Below are 23,775 nucleotides of genomic sequence, written 5' to 3' on the forward strand. Positions count from 1 at the left end.
CGTAAATTATCTCCTTTTCAAATAAGTAGGCAGATTAATGTGTCTTTTTTTTAGCGCGTCATGTTGGCAGAAGATTGCACTGTCGCCGTCCCCAAAGAGTGACCGGGGGTTGGATCGAGAGCAGTTTTGTGAAACGCCGGGTTCTGTAAATTTTGCCTGATATAGTTTTTGCGCGTTGCGCAAATTGTTCTTCAGTGAGTGAGTTGCGCTTCTATTCTCCAAAATGTCGAGTGTTTCGTATCAGATAGCGAATCTCCTGGAGAAAGTAAGTATGATGTTCCATCATTACAGGCCATTGATGTTCTATGTCATCGTCGCTAGCTTTGTTTTGTTCATGTAATTAAACGCGATAGAAACAAGAACAAATTATTTGCTGCGTGCCTCTGTCCCTTAATTAATGAGAACAATGTTCTCTCATGTGTTAATTTTAGTTCGACGTCACTATTACAAACTTGTGCCTTATGCCTTTGTTGTTAGGTGAGGTTATAGGCTTGTTTTCCTAATTATTGCTGACATATTTGTCCCGTCCAATATGTGCTTTTAGCCTGTTAGCTCTAGTTTGTGTCTCTATACAAGTTATACCAATTTACCAATTATTAACAAATAATGTTCTTTGCTAACTATCGGGCAATCATTGCTTCATCACTTCTGTGACTGAACGAAATTTGTGTGTCAAATGATTATGTTTATTCCACGGTACCCAATATTCTTCTCAATTCATCAACCCCTTCTCTTCTTTCAGATGACATCCACTGATAAAGACTTTCGGTTTATGGCTACAAATGATTTAATGTCAGAACTCCAGAAGGATAGCATCAAACTTGATGATGATTCTGAACGGAGGGTTGTCAAGATGCTGCTTCGTTTGCTTGAAGATAAAAATGGGGAAGTTCAAAACTTAGCTGTTAAGTGGTAAGTTGTCTTCTTTTCTTTCTTCAGCTTTATTGTGTGGTCTCTTATCGATTGTTCATCATAAGGCATTTTTGTTTTTGTGTGTTTCTTTTAGCTTGGGTCCCTTAGTCAACAAAGTGAAGGAGTATCAAGTGGAGACCATTGTGGACAACCTGTGTTCCAACATGATCTCTGAAAAAGAGCAGCTAAGAGATATCTCTAGTATTGGATTGAAAACGGTGATAAGTGAACTCCCCCTCACGTCTAGTTCTCTTGCATCTAATGTCTGTCGTCGCATTACTGGCAAACTCAGCAATGCCATTGAGAAGGTGAGGTGCTTGGCAGCAGGATATCATCTTTCAGTATAAACTTTACTTGTTTTGTATTTATCTTATTTTGTACTTTTACAGCAAGGGGATGTGTCAGTGCAGCTTGAGGCCTTGGATATCTTAGCTGATCTTCTATCCAGATTTGGTTCTTTACTTATTCCGTTTCATCAACAAATTCTTCATGCACTCCTGCCACAACTGTCCTCTCCCAGGCAGGCTGTACGCAAGCGGTGAGTAGTGCAGCTTTTCTAACATTAGTGTCTTTCATTCTAAAGAAAACAATTGTGACCAAAATTTGCATTTTCAGAACTATTGTGGCTTTGAGTCATCTGGTCATGTCGTGTAATCAGATTCTTTACACTACATTGATTGATTTTCTTCTTGAGCAACTATCGAAGAATTCATCAACATCTACAACTCGAACTTACATCCAATGCATAGCTTCTCTTTGGTGAGTACACATTCTTTTGTGTTGAATACATTTATTGATCCATTCACATCATCATTCTTATGTTTGTTTGTTTTAAATCTGCAGCCGCCAAGCTGGCCATCGCTTTGGTGAACACATTGAACGTGTGATGAACTTATTGGTGAAGTACAGCCAGGAGGAAGATGATGAGTTGAGAGAGTATTGCCTGCAAGCTTGTGAAGCATTTGTGCATCGTTGTCCTAAGGAAATCACTCCCCATATTCATCTGGTGAGTGATGATCATATCACAATCATCATTCTGGTGTTAATTTTGCATCTTTTTACGAAAATTAATTGTTTTTCTTGTATTTTTAGATTGTGGACTTATGTTTGAAGTATATAACCTATGACCCCAATTATAATTATGATGATGACAATGGAATGATGGATGATGATGCGATGGAAACAGAGGAGGACGATGATGACGATAATGACGAATACTCTGATGATGATGACATGAGCTGGAAAGTGCGGCGGTCTGCTGCAAAATGTTTGGAAGCCGTCATAGCAACTCGGCACGAAATGCTTGCAGAGTTTTATAAGACTGTCAGCCCAGCTCTGATTGCCCGCTTCAAAGGTTTGTGTGCAAGGCAATAGTAGTCTCTTAATTTTCCTTACCAAACCGTGGCACTGGCACTTTTTAATGACACATTTTTCCACTAATATTTTGCATCTATGTCTACAGAACGGGAAGAAAATGTCAAGAGTGATATTTTCCATGCCTATGTGGCTCTTCTTAAGCAGACTAGACCTTCTGCAGTGAGCATGGATCCTGACAGCATGGAGCAAGAAGAAGGCCCACTCTATCTGTTGCAAGCTCAGGTAAGGCACTGATTATTAGAGAGAATGTATGATTCAATCATCAAGTGTTTTAATACTGAGTTTTTTCGTACAGGTGCCTTCCATTGTCAAAGCGGTACAATCTCAAATGAAAGAGAAGAGCATCAAGACCCGTCAAGATTGTTTTGCTCTGCTGAAGGAGTTGACTGTGGTTTTACCAGGTGCTCTGTCCAACCACATCTCTGCTCTTCTTCCTGGCATCCAGTATTCTTTAGGGTGAGTCTTACAAATGAAGCCTCTTTAAGTTTTTTGTCATGGTTTTGTTCATGTTAATGTGTTAACCTAACCATTCTTGCTTGAAAGTAATGTACTTTATTGCTTTGACAGAGACAAGAACTCCAGTAGCAACATGAAAATTGATACCTTGGCTTTCATGAACTGCTTACTTACAACACATTCACCGGAGACTTTCCATAGCTTCATGAACGTCCTTGTTCCTCCTATCATAACTGCAGTTGGTGATTCCTTTTATAAAATTACTGGAGAAGCCCTGTTGGTCCTTCAGCAGTTGGTGAAGGTCATTCGTCCTCTAGGTATGGTGGCGTCTTTGTTTTAAAATTTGGTGCTCTCATGGCGTTTTATGAAATACTAATGCATACTTATTTCTTCCAGAGCCCAGAAGCAACTTTGACTTCTCTCCTTTTGTGATTGATCTGTATCAGTGTACTGTGGTCCGCCTCAAGGCTGCTGACATTGATCAAGAAGTCAAAGAACGAGCAATTTCTTGCATGGGGCAAATAATTTGCAACCTAGGAGATCACTTACAGGTAAATTGATCATTGTGTAGATTGTGCTAACGTTTCAATATGGTTTTATTGATGGTCTTCTTCTGAATTTTAGGCTGAGCTGCCCACTTGTCTGCCAATTTTCCTGGATCGTCTGCGCAATGAAATTACAAGACTTACAACTGTAAAGGCCCTCACCAAGGTGGCTGCTTCCCCTTTGCATATTGATCTTTCCCCTATCATTGTAAGTAGTGTAGTCATTTTGTGATTGTTGGGTGTAGTAGGCATCCTTGCTGTTTGTTTCTAACTCTCATTGTTTTGTTTCTTGCAGCTGGATGCAGTTCCCGTCCTTGGTTCTTTCTTACGTAAAAATCAGAGAGCTTTGAAACTCGCCACATTAACATTGCTTGACACATTTGTCAAAAACTATGGCTCAGCACTGAACATCACTCTGTTAAATGCTGTAAGTTGACTGTAAACCCAATTAATCTGAATTTATCTAAATTGAGTTAGTAAGGTTTTTTTTTCTGAAACTCGTTTTTCTGATTTCAGGTGATAGTTGAATTGCCTCCTCTTCTCAGCGAGGCCGATTTGCATATTGCCCAGTTGACTCTACTTCTTTTGACATCTATTGCCCGACTTCAGCCTCAGGCGTTATCATTTGTTGCCAATACTATTTTGCCAGAGACACTGAACCTGGCCAAGTCACCACTTCTTCAAGGTACCATCTTTGATGCAGCACACTTTTTAGACATTGTCTTACGTGTGGGAATGTTCTTGATGTCTCATCTTGTCCCTTGCGTTCTAGGTGCTGCACTGTCTTCCATGTTGGAGTTCTTCCAAGCTCTCGTCGCAGCCAACCTGCCGGGACTTGGTTACAGGGATCTCCTGCAGTTATTGATGGCTCCTATCTCTGTGGCAGTAGTTAGCCCCACAGTTGCTGCTACCCCAACTTTGCACAAGCAGGTAATAGACTGCTCAGTCCTTATTAGAAATAAAACAAACTACTGTAATATTGTTCTTTTTCTAATGTCTCAACTTTGGTCAATGTTACAGGCTTTCCATTCCCTTGCCAAATGTGTCGCTGCACTTACAGTGACTTGGAAACCAGAGGCCATAGTGGTTGTTGAACAGTTCTTAGCTGATGTCAACAGTCAGCGATCTGACTCTCAGCACATTTTTGCTCTTCTTGTCATTGGAGAGATTGGTCGTCACATGTGAGTCATTGCAGTTAACACTTGTCATTACTCAAGCCACAATGTGCTTTTCTAAATGGTGTGAATCTTTTTCAGTGACCTCTCTGACATTCCACATTTGAAACAAGTGATTCTGAATTCCTTTTCATCTCCCTCTGAGGAGGTGAAGTCTGCTGCCAGTTATGCTCTTGGAAGTGTAGCATTGGGCAATCTTCAGCAATTCCTGCCATTTGTGTTGCAAGAAATTGATGCCCAACCAAAGAGACAGTATCTCTTGCTTCATTCTCTAAAAGAAGTAAGTTTTTGACAGTGCATTAAAAAGTTAAAATAATTGAGTGAAGTTTGGTGAATTTTTGACATTTTATTATTATTTCAGGTCATTTCCTGCCAGTCAAGTTCATATGCTGGAGTACAACAACTGCAACCGTTTGTACCTGCTATTTGGCAACAGCTGTTCAGGCACTGTGAGTGCGCTGAGGAAGGCACAAGGAATGTTGTTGCAGAATGTTTAGGCAAACTTACTCTCATTGACCCAGAAAACCTATTAAGGCGGCTTCAAGAGTCATTAAATTCTCCATCTGCTCTCATGAGAACAACTGTTGTGACAGCCGTCAAATTCACTATTTCCGACCAGGTAGTTAACAGCTTACTGTATTGCTATTGTAGTTGAAAGTATCACCTTTTCTAAACTGGTTCTCTTTTTCTTCTCATTTAGCCGCAGGCTATCGATCCTTTGCTTCGGCAGTGCATTGGACAATTCCTGAGCACCCTTCAAGATCCAGACCTCAACGTGCGGCGAGTGGCACTTGTAGCTTTCAATTCGGCAGCTCACAACAAACCGTCCCTTGTGAGGGATCTGTTGGATACAGTTCTTCCTCATCTTTACAGTGAGACTCAAGTTAGAGTAAGTTTTGCACTTTAGAAGTACTGGTCATTAAAAGAAATCCCAGGTAATTTGTCTAATACATTACCCCCTGTTACAACAACAGAAAGAGCTCATCCGTGAAGTGGAAATGGGCCCATTCAAACATCGCGTGGATGATGGTTTGGACATTCGCAAGGCTGCCTTTGAATGCATGTACACTTTGTTGGATGCTTGCCTGGAGAGGCTGGATGTGTTTGAATTCTTGAACCACCTAGAGCACGGTCTCAAGGATCACTATGATATTAAAATGCTCACCTACCTCATGGTAGCCCGACTTGCCCAGCTCTGCCCCACAGCTGTTCTGCAGAGTGAGTACTTGGCAAATGCATTGTCAGATGTCCATGTCCAAGTTAATAATTTAGCTTAAAATTTTACTTACTTTTTTCTTTTCTTTTTTTGTTACAAGGATTGGAGAGACTAGTTGAGCCACTGAGAAACACTTGTACAATGAAAGTGAACCCTAACTCAGTGAAGCAGGAGTTTGAGAAACAGGATGAACTGAAGCGGTCAGCCTTGAGGGCTGTTGCTGCTCTCCTTACTATTCAAGATGCAGGTAAGTCAAGATGAAGTCTACTGAAGCAAATTTCAAATGGAGTTGAACTGTTCACAAATGTGCACTAAATTTATTTGTATGTTGTTTCAGACAAAAACCCCAACCTTACAGAGTTTGTTACTCTTATCAAAAGTACTCCAGAGCTTCAAAATGTATTTGAAACTATTCAGAAGGATAGTTCTGTTTCAAGTCAGGACTCAAATCAAATGGATCTGAGTTAATACTGTTGTGCTTCATTGTGATTTAATGATAATTTGTCAGTAAACAACCAAAACTCTTGCTATGATAGCTCCACTTTCTGTAGAGTGACTGCAAGGTGATGGCCAATGAATGTATGTAGACTTTTATACCTTCTGATTCAATTTTTCCATCACCTTGTGTTGTAAGATTGAATTTATTACTCTTGTAAGTTGACTGTGTGATCTATGTTCATTTGGCTTCAGACTGTACTATTATCTTTAACTTTGATGATATGGAAGTATTCTTGGATAGAATTATCACCTTTCCCAGGTTCTCAAAAGAAGGTGTTTTTCTTCCCGTTGGAATGTTTCTGATCATTTTAGGTATTCTATGTGATTATAGATTTTAAATGTCATGTTTTTTTCATAATTTATAGAAACATGTTAACTTTTTTTTCCATGGTTGTTTTTTTCCTCTTTTTGTAAGATAAAGTCAGATTGAAAGAAAATCCTAACTGATTACAAACAAATGCAACTATCTCAGCCTAACCTTTACTGTTAAAATTGTTTGTCAAACTCAGTATCAAACTCAGTATCTGGAAATAAATTAATCCATTTGATAATTGGCTCTATTTATTCATTTTTCTTGCCCAACCGACCATATGTTATTTCAAGTAAATATTTAGTAATTACATTAGTCACGGCAAATAAAATACATTTCATCTTATTCTTCAAACATTACTCTCTTCCAGCTTCTTAGATTCATCTTCAGCGTCACCAGTGGTATGAGTGCGTTTTCTCTTCATTGCATTTTTGCCCTGATTGCGTCTTTGCTTTTCTTGAATTGATCCATCCTGCAGGCTAAGACAACAAAGGAAAGGAAAAAGATCATTATTGCAAAAATGACTCACTGATAATTTAGGATAAAGAGAGTAAAGTCAATACAAATGGCTCTTACTTGGCAATTGAGCGAATGCCAGGTCCCCAGAATTTCAGAGGGTTTATTTGGTATCTGCATTTTCCTCTCTGTCTTGAGTCAGGATTTGCTTCGGGATGCATTTTGAAGTCAACTGTATGAGTTATAGCCTTACTCAAAAGCTTGGCACTAACCTGATATTGAAGATAAGATGATATTATTATTAAAACAGCCTACTTGATTCTACTTTTAAAAAAGTTCAGTATTTAGCAGACTTACAGTTCCTTCTTTTAATCTTTTTTCACTTGCAGGGTTTTCTTTTTCCCATGCACGTAAAACATCCCACACAAACTTCTGAGGGGCATCTGTCTTAAAGGATGATGGTTTACAGTGAGACTGAGACAATCTGTACCCAGCATTCAATATTGCCGAGCTAAAAGAATCAGGAAAATTAACAAGGGTATTTTATTATTAAGACAAAAATGGTTGACAGAATCCAGTGGATAAGAAAATTATACCTGAATGTCAAAACTGGCATTGTAGATATTCCCATGAGTGATGACAAACGGTCCAATTTGTAATACAAAGGGATGTCTTCAAGCTCTTCCTCAACAACAGATAGCATCCCTTCAATGCGTTTACATGTGCCAAACTTCTCTGCAGCATCTTCAGCTGTGACAACATCCAGCAGTCTTGATACAAATGATTTATCATGGATGGGGGCATTCCAGATTGGTCCACCCAGGTGATACCTCATATCGCAATGAGGACAGGTTTCAGATACTGAAGGAACATGTGGCAACAATGTTTTCATCTGATTTGGATTTTTTTCGCTAATGCTTTTGAATTCACCCATTGGTTGAAGTGTCAAAGTTTCACAGCCCACACATTGATAAACCAATGACAACTTGCTGTAAAATGTTTATGTATTAATCCCTTGCACACCCAACTATATTCGTAACATCATTCATGTTCATTGTACTAACTTTATACTCCTTTTGCAAACAGATGGGCTGCTATCTATTCGGACGAAAGTTCGAATGTAAAAGTCAGCACTAACAGATAGAAGAGGAGTTATGTACCGACCATACCGGTTGGCATGTGACTCAATACATTGAAGGGCAATCCGAAGCGCCTGTTCCGCAGAAAAAATAATCTTTCTAATCCAGAAAGAAAACTATCAATGAACATTTAAATTTTTTTATAATACAAACCATTTCATAGCAGCACCGGTTTCTTAATGAAATTGCACCATATTTAGAATAGCAGGTTTCTGGGGAATTACCAGCTAAAACAGCCATGTCTGTGCACGTCACCATCAACAAACCACCACTGGCGACTGACTGCACTGCCCCATCGAGGAAATGTGAAGGACATCCATATGGATCCAAGTCAACAACATCAAACCTTGGTGCTGGAGGTCTATTTAGGTACATCACCATCCTAGAACAAAAATTTAAATATTGGAATATTTCAAATTACAAACATGAACTTGTAACATTTGTCTCAATTGCTTACGATGCATCATTGTGACTCGCAGATACCAAATGCTCCACTTTATTATAGGCAATGTTAGCCTTGAGACTTTCCACTGCAGAGGGAGAAAGATCATTTGCAACTATTTGCTTGATTCCTGGAACCTCTTTAGCGTACCGAATACTTCGCAAACCAGTAGCAGCAAGCGCCTCAAGAATGATCATTCCATCCTGTAGAAAATCATGTTAGTGGAAGAGAAAAGATTGAAGAAGAATAAGAAAAACATGAAATTATTCATAACGCAAACCTCATAACTTTTGCCTGGCTCTAAATCCGGAATGGGTTCAGCAGTCGCTTCTGATTCATTATTCTCTTTGGAGGCTGAGTTCCTTTTCTTCTCTTTCAATTTTTTGTCTTGTTTCTGCTTAAAGTGATCTTCAGCATGGACTGATAGGACTAAGATACTGAAATTCAAAGAGATTGACTCTGTGACAGTTTGGTAACAACAGAAGGGTAATCTCATAAGAATGCATTAAATTCCACACCTCAGATCCCTGTTAAATTCTTGAACAGGATTATAAAATACATGTTTTGATGTTTCTTTGAGAATTGTTGCTTTCCCTTCCTTGATTGTTCCATCCGACAAAGGGATCACATCCTCCGCTGCAATTGACTTGTTATTTGTGGGATCGGTATCAGCACCCGCACTTGTTTCCATGCCTGTAAAAAGAGGAGGCAGAATCCAGTTAATTAGATCCTGCTAGATATTGCATGCAGCTGTCAGAGGAAAACATAACCACATTCTAATTTTGCACAAATTAACGACCGGACCTATTTAAACACGATATAGGCAGGAAAAATTTTCAAATTTACAACTTAGGCGGCGTTTACTTGAGACATTTGATCCAGCAAAATCGTGACTTGAGAAAATAAATAAAGCTCACCCGTAGCAGAAAAAGTGCACCGGGCAGAAGTCAAGGGGAATTTCCCACTAAACCGTGAGACTAATGACGTACTTCGAAGAAGTGACATGAAATCTACACCTTCACCAAGTCGTGATAGAAAGTTTTCAAAGAAATAACCATTTATTTTAGAAAAATGACTAACTTTCTTGTCGCTGCGTACGACGTGGATAAGGTTTGGTTATGTTTTGTTATGGTGGTATGAAAAATTGACTGGAGCGCAACACATGAACTGCGAATAATCGATGCGCAGACAAGTTCCAGTCAGAGGCCGCCAAAACCAGCCAAATTCAAACGAGGTCGCTCATTGGGTCTTTGTCATCGTCGCTTACAGTGCAGGGAAATCAACGTGCTTCGATCATTGGTGTGGTGGATGCCTTAACACGCATACTTTGCTGCCTTTTCCTCTTGTGGACTGCTGGACAGCATTTAAAGATCACGCCTTCCAGCTCTCCCCAAGAAGAACAAATAGTCAAAATCAGGTCAAAAAGTAGTCAATGTTAAATGGTAGTCAATGGTAAATAAACCAAATTTAGCCCAAACTCGCTCATTTTGAGGCCTTATTTTCATCATTGAAACTTTTTTGCACCCCCTGGGTCGTCTGTGAATGAACGGATGAATGAATGAATGAATGAATGAATGAATGAATGAATGAATGAATGAATGAATGAATGAATGAATGAATGAATGAATGAATGAATGAATGAATGAATGAATGAATGAATGAATGAATGAATGAATGAATGAATGAATGAATGAATGAATGAATAAATGAATGAATGAATGAATGAATGAATGAATGACCCTATACGCTTTGCCCTTTGCCTGTCAAGCAGCATTTTGGCCAGCCCTTGCCTTTTGCCTATTAGTCCGAGCGAGATAAAGCCCGTCGCCGGGCGGGGCGAGGTGGGGCGGGGTGGGGCGGGGTGGGGCGGGGTGCAGTGGGCGCAGATAAGCCGCAATGCAAGCCTGCAGACTGAAGCCAAGAGTCTGTTTCGTCGCTCTTTCTCTTTCGCTTTCATGGAGCGTTCTGTAGAGGTGCGAGAGAGACAGAGCGACGGAAACGACTCTCGGAATCAGTCTGCTGGCGAACCGAATCGAGGGAACCCGACGGCTCGATCCGGTCCCCGGACAGCCGCAGCCGCGAATCCGCGACCACCTCTTGAAGGCCACTTCAGCCGCTGGCTTGGCGGCTTACGGCCCTCAGGCGCGCGGCTTACCCGGCTTTCGGCTTGTCGGCGCCGCGGAGGCCGCCGGCCGCCGGTGCCGGCGTCCCGGCCGGCGTCGCGTCCCGCCAGTTGCGAGCCAGCTGACAGCTGAGCGCCGCGACGGCCTGCCTGCCTTTGGCCCGTCTGCCTAGACCGCCTCCACTGGCCTGGCAGCCTGCCTGGGTCAAGCGTCCTGGAGGACTTGGCGGACCGCGCGGCGTAGCGGGGGTTCCTTCTCCTTGCCGGCACAACGTCTATCTTTGTCCAGCTGGCGACTGCGCGGCCGGCAGTCCGGTGCTCGTTGGCTCGTTGGCTCGTTGGCTCGCTGGCCTTGAACGGCGGTGAGGCGCGGCGCGCGAAGACCCAGACCCAGTCGCGGCGAGGCGCGGCGCGTCGGGCGCGTCTCACAGTCGGTGTGGCGGTCGCGTCGACGGGAGGCCCACGTTTTCGTCCTGGCGGAGCAGCCCGCCTAGAGTGCCGCGCCGCGGTGCACTGCAAGAGCCCTGACGCCGACACCATGAGGACCGCGAGGCAGCAGTAGAGGGCTTCCCCAGCCCCGCTCGTCCACCATGAGCCTCTCCAGGAGCACCGACTGCGTCCTGCCCCCCGACATGCAGGAGGAGCGCGTCTCGGCGCGCGCCGCCACCAGGCAGATCTTGTCCACCCTGTCAGGTAGGTCAGGCGCGCGGCGTGGGGCCGGGGTGCGCGTCGTCGCGGCGTCGCGGGCGTAGCAACAGTGGAGCAACGGCCTCAGCGCCCTGGCGGTCGTCTGGGCGGTCGTCTGGGCGGTCGTCCTGACAGGCGTCGTGACAGGCGTCCTGGGGTCGCCCTGGCTGGCGGCGCCGGAACCACGAACCACCAACACTCGACAGTACAAACCCGTACAAACCTGACCTACATGATTAGGGCGTGCTATACTCTGACCAGAAAACGAAGAGCCCTGGGTCCTCGCGGTCGAGGGCTACCTGCAATGCTATCCAAGGCGGTAGATGCCATAAACCGCGAGAACTCAGGGCTCTTCGTTTTCTGCGCACATGCAAGGAAAATTCCTGACTCATTTAGTTAGGCGCATACCAAGGGTTTGCCATCATTGGGTCATTTCGCACTTTTTGCCTGCCTTCACGCGGTTTGGAGTGTGGCGTGTGGATTGCCTCCATTCAGCCCTACCCCTTTTCCCCCTGGGCAGAAACTAGCCCCCCCCCCGGGAGCCTGCTGAATTGGGAATGCTTTACGAAACAAGCCGTCCAATTTAGAGTCAAGCATTTTATAGTATTTCGAATGGCGTGCACTGTCGTGGGTTAGGTTAGGTTAGGTTATAGTATTTCGAATGGCGTGCACTGTCGTTCCGCGAAGTGATGCCGCCCTGTCCTGACCGGCGTGTTATCAGACTTAACTTATCTGACTTCCTGCGGTCCAGAGGAATAGGAATGCGTCGAGGTCGAGGCTACCGGAGGGGAGGGACTCGGTGTCGGGCGGTCGGAAGCCGGCCGGCCTGCGTGGTGATGCGCGGTGTGCTGGTGAAGTGACTGTGTGTGTTTGGGAGTGCGTTGTGTCCGCCGCCCGATTCCGAGGATCGTTTCGTCGCTCTGTCTCTCTCGCACTCATGGGGCGTCCCGTGGCGGTGCGAGAGAGACAGAGCGACGAGACTAACCTTCCGAATCAGGCGACTGAGTGAGTGTGAGGCAGCAGCCCAACTGGCGGCAACGCGCCGCAACGCCGCCATACGCCGACGACGCCGGGAAGCGGGAAAGGGCTTCAGTACCTTCGCCGGCAGCCGGCAGGGCTGGCACGAGTACAGTGCGAGTGCGGCGTGGCGCTTCGGTGCCGCCGGCGCGTAGCGCGTAGCGCTCTGCCTCTCCACGTGGTGCGGCTACACCGGGCTACACGTGACGAGACGCGTCCCCGGCGTGTCCGCGTCCGCACGAGCACGTCCACCAGGTCCAGCACGTCCCGAGTCCGGAGCACGGCCGGCGCGCCCGGGCGTGAGATCGTCGAGGTGGACGTTGAACGCGTCGAACAGTCACCATGAGGAACTACGAGACCTTCCGCCGGGACGGGCCCGACTTGCCCGACGGGCACGCGCGCGGGCCGGGCGGCGTGGCCGCTGCCGGCAAGCCTAGAGTCGGAGTCGCCCCCCGCGGATCGGGTCAACGGCCGCCCTGCGCTCCGCGCGGTCCCCGCACGCCCCGCGCGATACGGAGACAAGTACTGGTGAACTTGGCAGGTGAGGGGGGAGGGGTCGGGGCCCGGCAGCCGCCAGCACATGGCTCTCAGTGGCCCCAGTGGGGACTCATGGGCAGACAGGGGCCATGGGGCACCGCGGGGTCGCCAGGATCAATCAGCGACGATTGGATGTCGCGACAGCGGCGGTTGGTTGGGTTGACTGACAGTCTTGGGATTTACAAGATTTCCGAAGAGAACAAGCAGGCCAAAGTGAGGTCATAACGGGGCCTGGGGATGGCATTTTCACGTCCAAATAATGACTTTGACTCAGTTTGACTTCATCTGGACCTCGTCTTGCCTTGCTGTTCTCCCTGGGCTGTCTTCGCCGAGCTGACAGGTTTTCCCTATTTTAGGGCACCGTTTGTCATGGGGGTATCTCAATTCGGAAGTCGGCAGCCGACCGCTAAACAGGACAGAGCTGAGTGTTCGTCGATAATTGGCCTTTCCTGCATGCTTGACGTTTGTTTCTGTCGTCTTGTTGGCAGCGGGGCTGGCGTGCGTGGCCGTGGGGTCCTGCCTGGGTTGGCCATCTCCCATCCTGGACCGCATGAGCAGCAAGCACTGGCGGTGGCCCGGCGTGGGGCTGGAGCGCGGCGGGGGGCTGGGGCCGCCGCGGCCGCTGTCCACGGACGAGGCGTCCTGGGTGGTGTCCCTCATGGACCTGGGCATCGTCCTGGGCTCCCTGCCGGCCGGCTGGGCCGCGGACCGCTGGGGCAGGAGGCCCGTGCTGCTCTCGTGCGCGCCCATGTTCGTCGCGTCGTGGCTCCTCGTCCTGGCCGCGCAGGTGAGAGGGGACTTCCCCGAGTCGTTGTTTTGGCGGGAAAATCCGCATCCCTGGGAGAGCGCGCAAACAGCACACTTCTGCAACTAACGTTATCTCTGTATCTCGGCGATGGAAAAATTATACCGGCCCCCATCTTGAATTGAATTTACCGATTTACCCAAGATGGGGGTACAAGATGGGGGTATCTCTAGCCGTTTACGAGGTACAGAAATAACGTCACATGCTTGCAAACGTGTAGTTTGCGCGCCCTTGCCCCTTCTGACTCGACCGTCTCCGCAGGGCCCCGAGTTCCTGTACGCGGCGCGGCTGCTGCAGGGGCTGGCGTCGTCCGTGGCCATGGTGGTGACGGCCATGTACGCGGGCGAGGTGTCCGACGACGGGCTCCGCGGCGCCAACAGCGCCATGGTGGCCATGCTGCTGACGCTGGGCACGGTGGTGTCGTACAGCGTGGGGCCCTACGTGACGTACCGCGCGTTCGCCGTGTCGCTGCTGGGCGTGCCCGCCCTGTTCGTGCTGTGCTTCTGCTGGGCGCCGGAGTCGCCGTACTGGCTGCTGGTGCAGGGCCGGCGCCTCGAGGCGGAGCACGCGCTGCGGTACCTCCGCGACGCCGGCAGCTGCCCGCTGCGGGTGTGCGCCGAGGCCGACCGCATCGAGGCCGGCATCATGGAGGCCTCGGACGCGGCGGCGCGCTCCTCGCCGTCGTCGGCCTCCTCCGGGGGGCTGTTGGCCTCCTTCCGGGAGCTGCTGGTGGTGCCCGGGCCCGACCGCGCCGCCTTCGCCTTGGTCATCACCCTCACCAGCCTGCAGGCGCTCAGCGGCTCGGACCCCATGACGGCCTACTCGGCCGTCACCCTGCCCAACGGCTTCGTGCTCGGCGCCAACGAGGTCGTCATCTTCTTCGGCGTGGTGAGTTGCGCGCTCCTCCGAGGCCGTGTTGACAGTCGGTCCGAGGAATTTCCCGCGCCCGCAGGCAACGCGGCCCTTCGGGGATTCTCGAGCCCTTCCCCCCGCACAGTGGGCCAGAGGATCGGTGGAGGCGGCCAAAACTCTTGACGCGTTTTGAGCTCCAGAGTCCCTGAACAGGACTCGAACCGAACGTGTGACCCCACCAATGGATTCCTCATTCAGAGAGCAATCCATTGGTGGGGTCACACGTTTGGTTCGAGTCTCACTTAGCGACTCTGTAGCTCAAAACGCGTCCGGAGTTTTGGCCGCCTCCGCCGGTCTTCTGGCCCACTGTGCCCCGTCGTATCACACGACAACCTCGTGGAAACGATTCGAGCAGGCCGGTATTCGAACTCGCGTCCTTGTTCCCGCAGGTGAGCACGCTGTCGACGGGCGTGGGCGCGGTGCTGATGGACCGCGCGGGCAGGCGGCCGCTGCTCATCGCCTTCTCGGCGCTGCAGTTCGCCTCGCTGCTGGCCTCCGCCGTGTACTACACGCTGGACGAGCGCACCACCCTGGACATGTCCGTGCCGGAGTGGGTGTGGGTGCCGCCAGCCGCCCTGGTGCTGTACGGCGTCTCCTACCCCATCGGGCTGGGCTGCGTGCCCAACACTCTGCAGGTACAGTGTGCGCGCCGAGTCTCGGCTCTCTGGGGAATTTCCCCAGACAACACACGGGCTGGGTTTACTTTGGGTGTGTACCAAACACACCTGCAGAGGAGGCAGGGGAAAATGTCCAGTAAATTGGGGACACCCTTATTGGTAGAAAAAGTTACTCGAGGGATGGCTCAAAGACAAGATGTTATACTGCTAATCCAAGTGTGGACCAAGTCCACGCTAGATAGCGTGGACCACGGTGGTCCACGCTAGGAAAAGTGGACCACGAATGGTCCACGCTAGGAAACGTGGACCACGAATGGTCCACGCTAGGAAACGTGGACCACGAATGGTCCACGCTAGGAAGCGTGGACCAAGCCGTGGTCCACGCTAGGAAACGTGGACCGAGCTGTAGTCCACGCTTCACAGCGTTGAACTTCTCATAGGCCAATCACACTTCCAAGTGTGGACCATCCGTGGTCCACGTTTCCTAGCGTGGACCACCGTGGTCCACGCTACCTAGCGTGGACTTGGTCCACACTTGGATTAGCAGTGTAGCCCTATAAGGCCCCCCCCCCCCGGTACTTTTCATCCCCGACTTGCCCCCAGGCTGAGATTTGAACCTTCGACCAACAGGTGGAGCTGTTTAGCACCCGCGTCAAGGGGGTGGCGCTGCCCGCCATCCTGGTGTCCTTCAACGCCCTCACCTTCCTCGTGTCCAAGCTGTACCAGGTGGTGTGGGACGCGTGGGGCAAGGACGTGGCCTTCTGGTTCTTCACCGCGGACTGCCTGCTGGCGGTGGTCGTGGCCACCGCGCTGCTCAAGGAGACCAAGGGGAAGTCCTTCCCGGAGATCCAGGACCTCCTGGACTCGCGGCGGAAGCGCCGGTCTGCACCGACGTGGCCGTCATGACGACGGCGACGACGCGCAACCTTCAAATGTGATAAAGTGACAAGTGCCAAAGTTGTGAACGCGAAATGACGTTGGTGACGAGGAATTCAGACAAAGCCGTGCGTCGGCTGCCTGACTGACCATTTTTTATCGTAATCATTTTGTTTCAGTGACGTGAGTTCTAGTTGAGAAGTGTACTAGTCCTAGTCCTTTGTGCGGGTACTCAGACCCACACCTCGGGCCATTGAGGAAAACTGTCTAGCGAATGCACTTTAACTACAAGACTGAGCGCTTTAGTTGCGTTGTAAATAATGTATATTTCTTATTTGATTACATGACTGCGAATCAGACAGCGTTGTACACATTCATTTCCTTGCCGGCTTATCACTCCGGGACGATAAAGAAGGTTCCTAGAGTGCCGCGCTTTCAGGGCTGGCTGTGGATTTGGAAGGCCTTACGTTGTTGCAGTGGGCTGACGTAAATCCAAAGCCCCAACGATTAGATAGTGTCACAACAAATCATTATTCTCACACGCGTGATCGTAATATTCTTTAAAATTGATAAACAATAACAATGATATGGCCATTTCTGTTGGCGCACTGTCAAGGTGCAGCAGCAAGGGTGGGTTGCCTGCCCCGCGGCCACACAGGGAGTCTGCCCCAAGCCGGGCGGGCAGCCCAACCTACTGCCGGTACACTACAGGTTCGTGGCTGAGGCGCAGGATTGCCATGCGCATGACCCACTTGGCGTCTCTCGGAATTGCCGCTCCGCGCTCCACTGTAGGCCGATTCCGAACGCTGCTCCGTCGCTCTGTCTCCCTCGCACCGCTACGGGACAACAACGGGAGCGAAAGGGACAGAGCGACGAAAGCCCTGGGCGGATTCAGCCTGCGGTTCTCGGCCGCGGCGGATTCTGCACGACGGCGTGCACACTGCAGCACTTCGGCCGCTACATCCACTTCAGCCCCCGGGAGGATTTGTGTACCGCGGCTCGCGGGAAGCACTTGGCCATCGCGTTGCACACGGCGCGGCGTCGACGCCCAGACGCGCCGCGACGCTAGTCCTCGTCGTCGTCGTCCGTCAGGCCGCCGGACAGGGCGGCCGACAGCGCGGCGCCGCGCCCCGACGACGGCGTCGACGGCCCCGCCGGCGCCGCCAGGCGGCCCAGGTCGCCGGCGTGGTCGTCGCGGCGCCACACGCGGCACGTGTTGTCCTTGCTGGCCGTGAGCAGCACGTCGCCGTTGTAGCTGAAGGCGCAGAAGAACAGGTCGTCCTCGTGGCCCTCCAGCACCTGCACGCACGTGCTCGTCTCCACGGTCCAGAGGCGCGCCGTGCGGTCCTGGGACGCCGTCAGCAGCTGCGACCCGCCCGGGCTGAAGCACACCTGCAGCAGCGGGTTCAAGGTGCGCCGTGAGAGCAGAGGACTGATTCCGCGCATCGGTTCGTCACTCTAGAGACCCTCCCGTCAGAGACGCGCAGAGGGGGGGCCCTCTCAGCCAATCACAGACGACTGGTAGTCCCATGCGGAGCGGGAAGCCCGAATTCGCCCCGCGCAAGGCTACGCACGTCAACATCTTGCGGCACAGCAGGTATACGGCGGTCGCCCGCTAGCCTGACTCAGGGTGCCTTTGACTCCACGGGGCTACCAAGCGCTGGCTTGCGCATATCTGACGGGAGGGTCTCTACGTCACTTTGCCTCTCTGGCATCCATGGCATGCCATGAAACCGGGCGCCGTTGCCGCACTGAAACGTGGTCTAGACCACACCACTGGTGTGGTCAAATGGGTGCCATTTTGACCGCATCAGTTGGTGTGGTCCAGACCACATTTGGTTTTTCAGTGCGCCTACCCCACCTTTTAGGGCACCAAATGTCGCCCAGATTCTGGGCGGTTCGTGGCTTTTTGATTACTTTTGTTCTTCACTTGGCGACGACTGAAAGGGGCTACTGTTGGCAGCAAAGGGGTAAGTTCGGGAAGAAAAGTACACCCTATGGGCCTCAATCTTGACTTTATTGAGTCATCCTTCGACTACCAAATATATGAAAATCCGATTATGCAATCCTTGTCCAACGGGTGTTTAGATCTCCACAATTGGCCGAAGACGGAATAATTTTCTGACCCTGTACTTTGCTTCGCCAACTAACCGCTAGCTTTTTAGAGCGCCAAATATCGCCCAGTTTTTGGGCACCTTTGTCGCCTAGTCTCAGAGTGCAGAAATCATCCTGCATCTGGCCCTCAGAGAATGCACAGGTGCCTAGTGTCTGGGCCACCAAGCCAAGGTCAACAGATTCTGGGCACCATTGGCACCGCGATTGGCACCTTTGGCGCTGCCGAGGCGTGGGTGGAGGCATGATTTGTGCACCCTGAGACTAGGCGGACTAGGGGACTTCCTGCTGGTTCCTGGCTTTTTTAAATTACTTTTGTTCTTCACTCGGTGATGACTAAAAGGGTCAATTAGGTGCCGTACTCGTTAGAGCTGCAGCGCTCGGCGTTGACTCACTTTGCAGACTTCGCCGCGGTGCCCCTGCATGAAGGCCACCATCCTGCAGTCCCCGGCCACGCTCCACACCCTGGCCGTGCAGTCCGTGCTGCAGGTCGCCAGCCTCTTGCCAGTGTAGTCGAACGTGACGTCTTGGAGCTGCGCCGCGAACGCGTTCGGTCGGATTAATACACGCGCGCTGCTGGTTCAACTACCAGTAGCCCGATTCTGAAAAGTCCTTCCGGGCGCGCTCTCTCTCTCTCTCTCTCTGTCGCACTCATGGGGTGACCCGTAGGTGCGCGAGAGAGACAGAGCGACGAAGCGACTTGTCGGAATCCCTCGGCGATGCGTGACGAAGTCGCCTACCTCCTCCTCGTGGCCGACGATGACGGCCAGGCTCTTCATGAGCCGCGGGTCCCAGACGCGGGCCGTGCTGTCGAAGGAGCAGCTCGCCACCAGGCTGCAGTCGAAGTTGAACTGGCAGTGGGAGATCTCCTCCTCGTGGCCCGCGAGCACCCCGACGCGCCTGCGGCACGGCGTATACACTGCACAGTGGGCCAGGGGACTCCAGAGGACAGGTGGAGATGGCCGTAACTCTAGACGCGTTTTGAGCTCAAGAGTCGCTGAATGGGGCTCGAACCGAACGTGTGACCCACCAATGGATTGCTCTCCGAACGAGGAATATATTAGTGGGGTCACTCGCTCGGTTCGAGTCCCATTTAGCGACTCTGGACTTAAAAACGCGTATAGAGTTTTGGCCGCCTCCGTCGGTTTTCTGAACGTGCTGGTCTCTGAACTGCTGGCTGACAGGTGGCTCTCAAACGTTGAGATCCTATTCGCATCCGGCAGTGCAGTATTGAGCGAACCGCTTTTTTGAGGCCTTTAGCGCCTGCGAGGTAGGCCACCATTCCGTCCCGCAACACACCGGTGTGCAGACGGTGGCCTACCTCGCGCCTGTGAAGGCGGCAGGGGCAAGGTAGGCCACCGTCTCTTCACCGGTGTGTTGCGGGCTATGTGGCTGGCCTACCTCACAGGCGCTAAAGGTTGCAGAAATAAGCAAGCCATGGTCCAGGAGGGCCCACACGATGAAAAATTTGATGTGGGCACGAATAGGGATGCCAGCCGGATGCGCAGTGGGCCAGAAGGCCGCTTGGCGTGGCGTCTTACTGGTTCGTCCGGGTGTCCCACAGCGCGAGGGTGCCGTCGAAGGAGCCGGTGAGCAGCGTGGTGCCCACGTTGTCGAAGTGCAGCACCACCACCTCACCCGTGTGGCCTTTGAGGGTGCCGAGCTCCTGCCCTGCGAGCAAAGTCTCGTTTAGCTTGCGGCGGAGCACCTCAGCAGTCCAAAAACTCAGCGACACTTGGGGAAAGGGTGGCCAATCTCGGCCTGTCTTTTCGGAAACTGCTCGAGAACAAAGCCCAGATATTGCTTTAGTTTATAGGCAGGCTGAGATTGGTAACCCTGGGAATATTTGCCGACTTCCGCGGCAACACTGATAGCTTGGAGGCGGCGGCCAAAGCGGTACTTTGGCGGCGGCCTGTGGGCCCTTTGAAACGCAGAACCTGATTTCGCTCCTCACCGGACGTGGTGCTGTAGATCCTGGCCGTGTTGTCCATGGAGGCGGTGGCCACCAGCTGGTTGTCCGGGCCGAACTTGGCGGAGACCACCTCCCCGGAGTGGCCCCAGAGCGTCTGCACGCAGTCGCCGGTCTCGGCGTCCCAGATGCGGGCCTTCTTGTCGAAGGACCCTGTAAGAACGTGCTTCCTGCAGCACGGGGCAGGGGCACGGCGTCACTCTAGGCGACAGAGACACAGCGGGCCAGAAGACCGGTGGAGACCTACTCGTCGTGGTTGCTGAAGGCGACGGAGAAGACGACGTTCTTGTGGCCCTCGAAGGTGCGCAGCTCCTTGCCGGAGGTCACGTCCCACAGCTTGCAGGTGCGGTCGTAGCTGCCCGTCAAGCAGCGCTCCCCCGTGCGCCCGAAGGTGGCGTTGGTGAGGGGCAGGATGTGGGCGCGCAGCGTGCGGTGCCGCAGGTAGCGGTGGTTGGCCGAGTCGCGCAGGCGCTGCTGCAGCGCGAGCAGCGACCGCTCCAGCGCGGGCCGAACGCCCTCCGTCAGCAGGGGCTCCTTGGCCGCCAGCAGCGCCGCCACCGCCTCCACGTCCGACCTGCGCAGCACGCGCAGCATGCGCAGTGGCAGCCATGCACAGTGGGCCGGAACCGGAAGACCGGTGGAGGCGGCCAAAACTCCAGTCGCGTTTTCAGCTCCACAGTCACTAAATGGGACTCGAACCGAACGTGTGACCCCACCAATGGATTGCTCTCTGAACGAGGAATCCATTGGAGGGGTCACACGCTCGGTTCGAGTCCCATTTAGCGGCTCTGGAGCTCAAAACGCGTCTAGAGTTTTGGCCACCTCCACTGGTCTTCTGGCCCACTGTGAGGCGGTCAAAATTTCGGACGCGTTTTGAGCTCGAGTCGCCAAATGGGACTAGAGCCGAACGTGTGACCCCACCAATGGATTGCCCTTCGAACGAGGAAATCCATGCGGTTGTGCGCTTGCTCTAGACTGACTGGCGATACCCCACGCTCGTGGTTTCTTCCGCAGTGGGGCGTAGCGTTCTGTTTTTCCATGTGCTGTATATTGTTCCACTACTGGAGTCAGGTAGTGGAATAAGATACACGTAAACCTCGGGTAGAGGGCTGCGCACATGCACGACGGCGGAAGCCGCAACTACCAGCGCGGGGTATTGCCAGTCCACGTAGGTGCACGAATGCATGGAGTATATATTACATTTCACCGCGCAGTTTGCTTGGCATGCACTCTTTCTCAAATCTTAGCGCGTGCTTGGCATATGAAAACTATTCCGAGCAGTGTAACTGACGACGGGGACCGCGCTGCAGGGCACTTAGGAACAGTGTGCATGTCGAGCAGCCCCCAGTAACAGTGCGCATCCAAGCACACTGCTCGTGGAGCCTCTCAAGGTTGGAGTGAGCATGCAGGCATCCTCCAGTGTGCCGTTTGCAGAGTATTTGAGGTTAGGGTTAGTCCCACCCCCGCCCTAGGGTGCTTTTTGTCGACTCGACGTGGCCAAGCCAGTCGTTTGGTCTGGTGACGTGTGATCAATTAATGATTGTTCCAATACCTTGTGGTTAGGTCGAGAAGGTCAATCATTTTCATTTTCGTGTCGGACCCCTGGACGTACTCCAGCCCGAGCCCTGGAAGAGAAAGAACAATGAGGCGACCCGTTGCTCGACTTACGGGGAGCGCACGTCGGCGACGACACCGCGAAACCCGCAATCTAATCTCGCGACTCGAGCGAGACAAAGTCCGCCTCACCTGGAGGGAAATGTCGCAAGAGGAACCGCTTGAGCTTCATCCTAGCGCGTCCAGGGCGTCTGTCATGAGCACGGCCTTGAGGGGCTGCAGCGGCGGCAGCGGCGCCGCTCCCCGGACGCCTCGACCCGCAGCACGCGAGGCACGCGCAGCACGGGGCACGCGTGCGTCCGAGCCGGAGCGAACCATGCCCATAAAACGCGTCACATCGCAAGTCGACGACAGCGCCTGGACGCGAGCGATCGTCCCAGACATACAGTGTCGAGCGGGTCTCGCGTTGCTAGGAGACAGAGGCGCGTTCGATTCAAGCCGTTCAAGCAGGCCGCCGCCGCGCCGCCAACGCGCCGCCGCGGTGCCGCGCGCACGCCGAGCTTCGGGAGATCCCCGGCAGGGGGCGGCGCGGCGGACTGCACGTGTCTGATGGGTTGCCTGCCTACCGGCGCTCTGAGTCACTCCTGAAAGGGAAAGGAACCGGGGGCGTCTCAAGGTCGAGGTCGAAGCTGGTCCCTGCCCCCGAAGGCACAGCCACCCCTCCACGACGGCGGCGCGGCGGACGCGGGGCAATAAAAACGCTCTGGAAGCGTGCGGACGTGGACTCAATCGGGCAGACGGCGGCTCTCTCCACCTCCACTCGCTCCGGGTGCCGGCCGCAGGAAAAAACGAGTACGACGCGCGAAGCGACTCGGGGCGGACGCGACTACGCGACCGCGCACACGTACTCCAGTGGGGTGGGGGAGGGGCGTGGCGTGGCGGCACCTCTACCGGCGTCAGTCCGTCCCGGCAGTCATGCTCGCCGACGGGGTGCTGCGCTGCACGCGGCGCGGCGCCGCGGTCGTCACGTTTGCATGTTTGCGTTGACGCGAGTCGAGGCGGCATGGCGCCTGCACGTGGTGGCTGTGGGATTTGACGCGGCAAATTCAAAGTCTCCACGGACACAGGGCACGTCCAAATCGGTGGGGCGCCCTGCTCTGTCTCTCTCGCACTCACAGGGCGTCAAGGGTGCGAGAGAGACAGCGACCAATGAAGTACTGGGAATCAGCCTCCTGGCTCTCCGCGGCGCGATGACACCAGGCACCACCGCTAGCCGCCGCAGACTGATTTCGAGAGTCGTTTTCGTCGCTCTGTCTCTCTCGCGCCTAAAAGGGACGTCGCCTGAGTGCGAGAGAGACAGAGCGACGAAAACGACTCTCGGGATCGGTCTGGTGGCCCCCCCAATGTAGCCCCCTCTCCATGACCGTGGCCCTGGTCGCGGACGGTCCCTGGCATTGCCCCTGCGCGTCGCGACGCGTCGCCCCGACCCGAGTGGCGGGCGGCGGCGCTGCAGACTGATGCCGAGAGTCTGTCTCTCTCGCACCCACACGGGGCGCCCCATGAGTGCGAGGGAGACGGAGCGACGAAAGCGACTCTCGGAATCAGTCTGCTGTACAAACCGTCAAGGACTTGTTCACGTCGCCGGGGCGAGCAAACGACCACGTGGGGGATAGGACGCTCATGGGGCCACATGTCCAAGTGCGCCGCATGAATGGGGTGGCACTGACGTCTTGGTTTTTGAGTACAGGGAACGCAAAGCTGCGTACTAAAACCCACGTGGCTGGCTCCCAGGCCCCACTAAGGATACTACTCTGAAGATTTTGACCGCCAGAGAGATGGAACTGGAACTGGCCGAGCGATGTGTTCCGGGTCGCGCCCTGCCTGCCCCGCGTGTCGCAACAGTGGCCGTGTGTTGCACCACGCCCTTTACGGTGTATCCTTTTCTTCGAGACGGTGCAGCGGTTCTCTGGACACCTCCCCTCCCCGGGCCTTACCTTGGCCCTCCCTCCCCTCCGCGCCTTAAAACCGGGCGGGCCACGCG

The 23,775-nt window shown here is 52.2% G+C and overlaps 4 protein-coding genes across 8 annotated transcripts; 2 read left to right on the forward strand and 2 right to left on the reverse strand.

Annotated features, from left to right (window-relative positions):
• The first annotated feature begins 223 nt into the window (after positions 1 to 223).
• Positions 224 to 6,730, forward strand: LOC117652150 (cullin-associated NEDD8-dissociated protein 1). The gene is made up of 22 exons (XM_034396839.1): positions 224 to 265; positions 743 to 912; positions 1,007 to 1,220; positions 1,302 to 1,450; positions 1,528 to 1,671; positions 1,756 to 1,918; positions 2,005 to 2,266; positions 2,375 to 2,511; positions 2,585 to 2,745; positions 2,857 to 3,062; positions 3,142 to 3,296; positions 3,370 to 3,498; positions 3,586 to 3,717; positions 3,807 to 3,975; positions 4,063 to 4,220; positions 4,311 to 4,471; positions 4,547 to 4,745; positions 4,827 to 5,084; positions 5,166 to 5,354; positions 5,440 to 5,683; positions 5,782 to 5,928; positions 6,019 to 6,730. The coding sequence occupies exons 1-22, from the start codon at positions 224 to 226 to the stop codon at positions 6,147 to 6,149; spliced, it is 3,720 nt and encodes a 1,239-aa protein (XP_034252730.1). The 3' UTR covers positions 6,150 to 6,730.
• LOC117652151 (probable tRNA (guanine(26)-N(2))-dimethyltransferase) lies at positions 6,723 to 12,208 on the reverse strand. Of its 4 annotated transcripts, none has more exons than XM_034396842.1 (10): positions 12,063 to 12,208; positions 9,045 to 9,219; positions 8,807 to 8,963; positions 8,542 to 8,729; positions 8,238 to 8,466; positions 8,010 to 8,158; positions 7,542 to 7,934; positions 7,303 to 7,456; positions 7,066 to 7,217; positions 6,723 to 6,968 (listed from the first exon to the last, which is right to left on the reverse strand). In XM_034396842.1, the coding sequence occupies exons 2-10, from the start codon at positions 9,215 to 9,217 to the stop codon at positions 6,839 to 6,841; spliced, it is 1,725 nt and encodes a 574-aa protein (XP_034252733.1). In that variant the 5' UTR covers positions 9,218 to 9,219; positions 12,063 to 12,208; the 3' UTR covers positions 6,723 to 6,838. The 4 variants fall into 4 exon arrangements, with proteins under 4 accessions (XP_034252733.1, XP_034252732.1, XP_034252731.1 ...); XM_034396841.1 differs by lacking the exon at positions 12,063 to 12,208 and adding an exon at positions 9,607 to 9,742; XM_034396840.1 differs by lacking the exon at positions 12,063 to 12,208 and adding an exon at positions 9,444 to 9,673.
• LOC117652152 (solute carrier family 2, facilitated glucose transporter member 8-like) lies at positions 10,752 to 16,458 on the forward strand. Of its 2 annotated transcripts, none has more exons than XM_034396845.1 (5): positions 10,752 to 11,341; positions 13,378 to 13,676; positions 13,956 to 14,582; positions 14,996 to 15,241; positions 15,854 to 16,458. In XM_034396845.1, exons 1-5 carry the CDS (start codon positions 11,239 to 11,241, stop codon positions 16,127 to 16,129), a joined length of 1,551 nt encoding a protein of 516 aa, XP_034252736.1. In that variant the 5' UTR covers positions 10,752 to 11,238; the 3' UTR covers positions 16,130 to 16,458. The 2 variants fall into 2 exon arrangements, with proteins under 2 accessions (XP_034252736.1, XP_034252735.1); XM_034396844.1 differs by lacking the exon at positions 10,752 to 11,341 and adding an exon at positions 12,328 to 12,893.
• On the reverse strand, positions 16,265 to 22,038 carry LOC117652771 (dynein assembly factor with WDR repeat domains 1). Its single transcript, XM_034397865.1, has 9 exons — positions 21,927 to 22,038; positions 21,733 to 21,805; positions 20,428 to 20,754; positions 20,166 to 20,350; positions 19,753 to 19,882; positions 18,952 to 19,111; positions 18,607 to 18,744; positions 17,285 to 17,491; positions 16,265 to 16,366 (listed from the first exon to the last, which is right to left on the reverse strand). Exons 1-9 carry the CDS (start codon positions 21,964 to 21,966, stop codon positions 16,265 to 16,267), a joined length of 1,362 nt encoding a protein of 453 aa, XP_034253756.1. The 5' UTR covers positions 21,967 to 22,038.
• Positions 22,039 to 23,775: the final 1,737 nt, after the last annotated feature.

Source organism: Thrips palmi, unplaced genomic scaffold (genome assembly GCF_012932325.1).
Source record: "Thrips palmi isolate BJ-2018 unplaced genomic scaffold, TpBJ-2018v1 HiC_scaffold_7, whole genome shotgun sequence".
NCBI lineage: Eukaryota > Metazoa > Arthropoda > Insecta > Thysanoptera > Thripidae > Thrips > Thrips palmi.

Excerpts from the sequence above, each read along its gene's own strand:
- LOC117652150 (XM_034396839.1), top strand. The coding sequence starts at position 224 with ATGTCGAGTGTTTCGTATCAGATAGCGAATCTCCTGGAGAAA. Across the intron at positions 3,063-3,141 it reads GAAGGTCATTCGTCCTCTAG|AGCCCAGAAGCAACTTTGAC; the intron begins GTATGGTGGCGT and ends TATTTCTTCCAG. Across the intron at positions 3,976-4,062 it reads CAAGTCACCACTTCTTCAAG|GTGCTGCACTGTCTTCCATG; the intron begins GTACCATCTTTG and ends CTTGCGTTCTAG.
- LOC117652151 (XM_034396840.1), bottom strand. The coding sequence starts at position 9,531 with ATGTCACTTCTTCGAAGTACGTCATTAGTCTCACGGTTTAGTGGGAAA. Across the intron at positions 7,935-8,009 it reads GTTTGCAAAAGGAGTATAAA|CAAGTTGTCATTGGTTTATC; the intron begins GTTAGTACAATG and ends AACATTTTACAG. Across the intron at positions 7,457-7,541 it reads ATGCCAGTTTTGACATTCAG|CTCGGCAATATTGAATGCTG; the intron begins GTATAATTTTCT and ends TGATTCTTTTAG.
- LOC117652771 (XM_034397865.1), bottom strand. The coding sequence starts at position 21,966 with ATGAAGCTCAAGCGGTTCCTCTTGCGACATTTCCCTCCAG. Across the intron at positions 21,806-21,926 it reads CTTGCGACATTTCCCTCCAG|GGCTCGGGCTGGAGTACGTC; the intron begins GTGAGGCGGACT and ends TTTCTCTTCCAG. Across the intron at positions 20,755-21,732 it reads CTTCTCGACCTAACCACAAG|GTCGGACGTGGAGGCGGTGG; the intron begins GTATTGGAACAA and ends CGTGCTGCGCAG.
- LOC117652152 (XM_034396844.1), top strand. The coding sequence starts at position 12,695 with ATGAGGAACTACGAGACCTTCCGCCGGGACGGGCCCGACTTGCCCGAC. Across the intron at positions 14,583-14,995 it reads TCGTCATCTTCTTCGGCGTG|GTGAGCACGCTGTCGACGGG; the intron begins GTGAGTTGCGCG and ends TTGTTCCCGCAG. Across the intron at positions 15,242-15,853 it reads GCGTGCCCAACACTCTGCAG|GTGGAGCTGTTTAGCACCCG; the intron begins GTACAGTGTGCG and ends TTCGACCAACAG.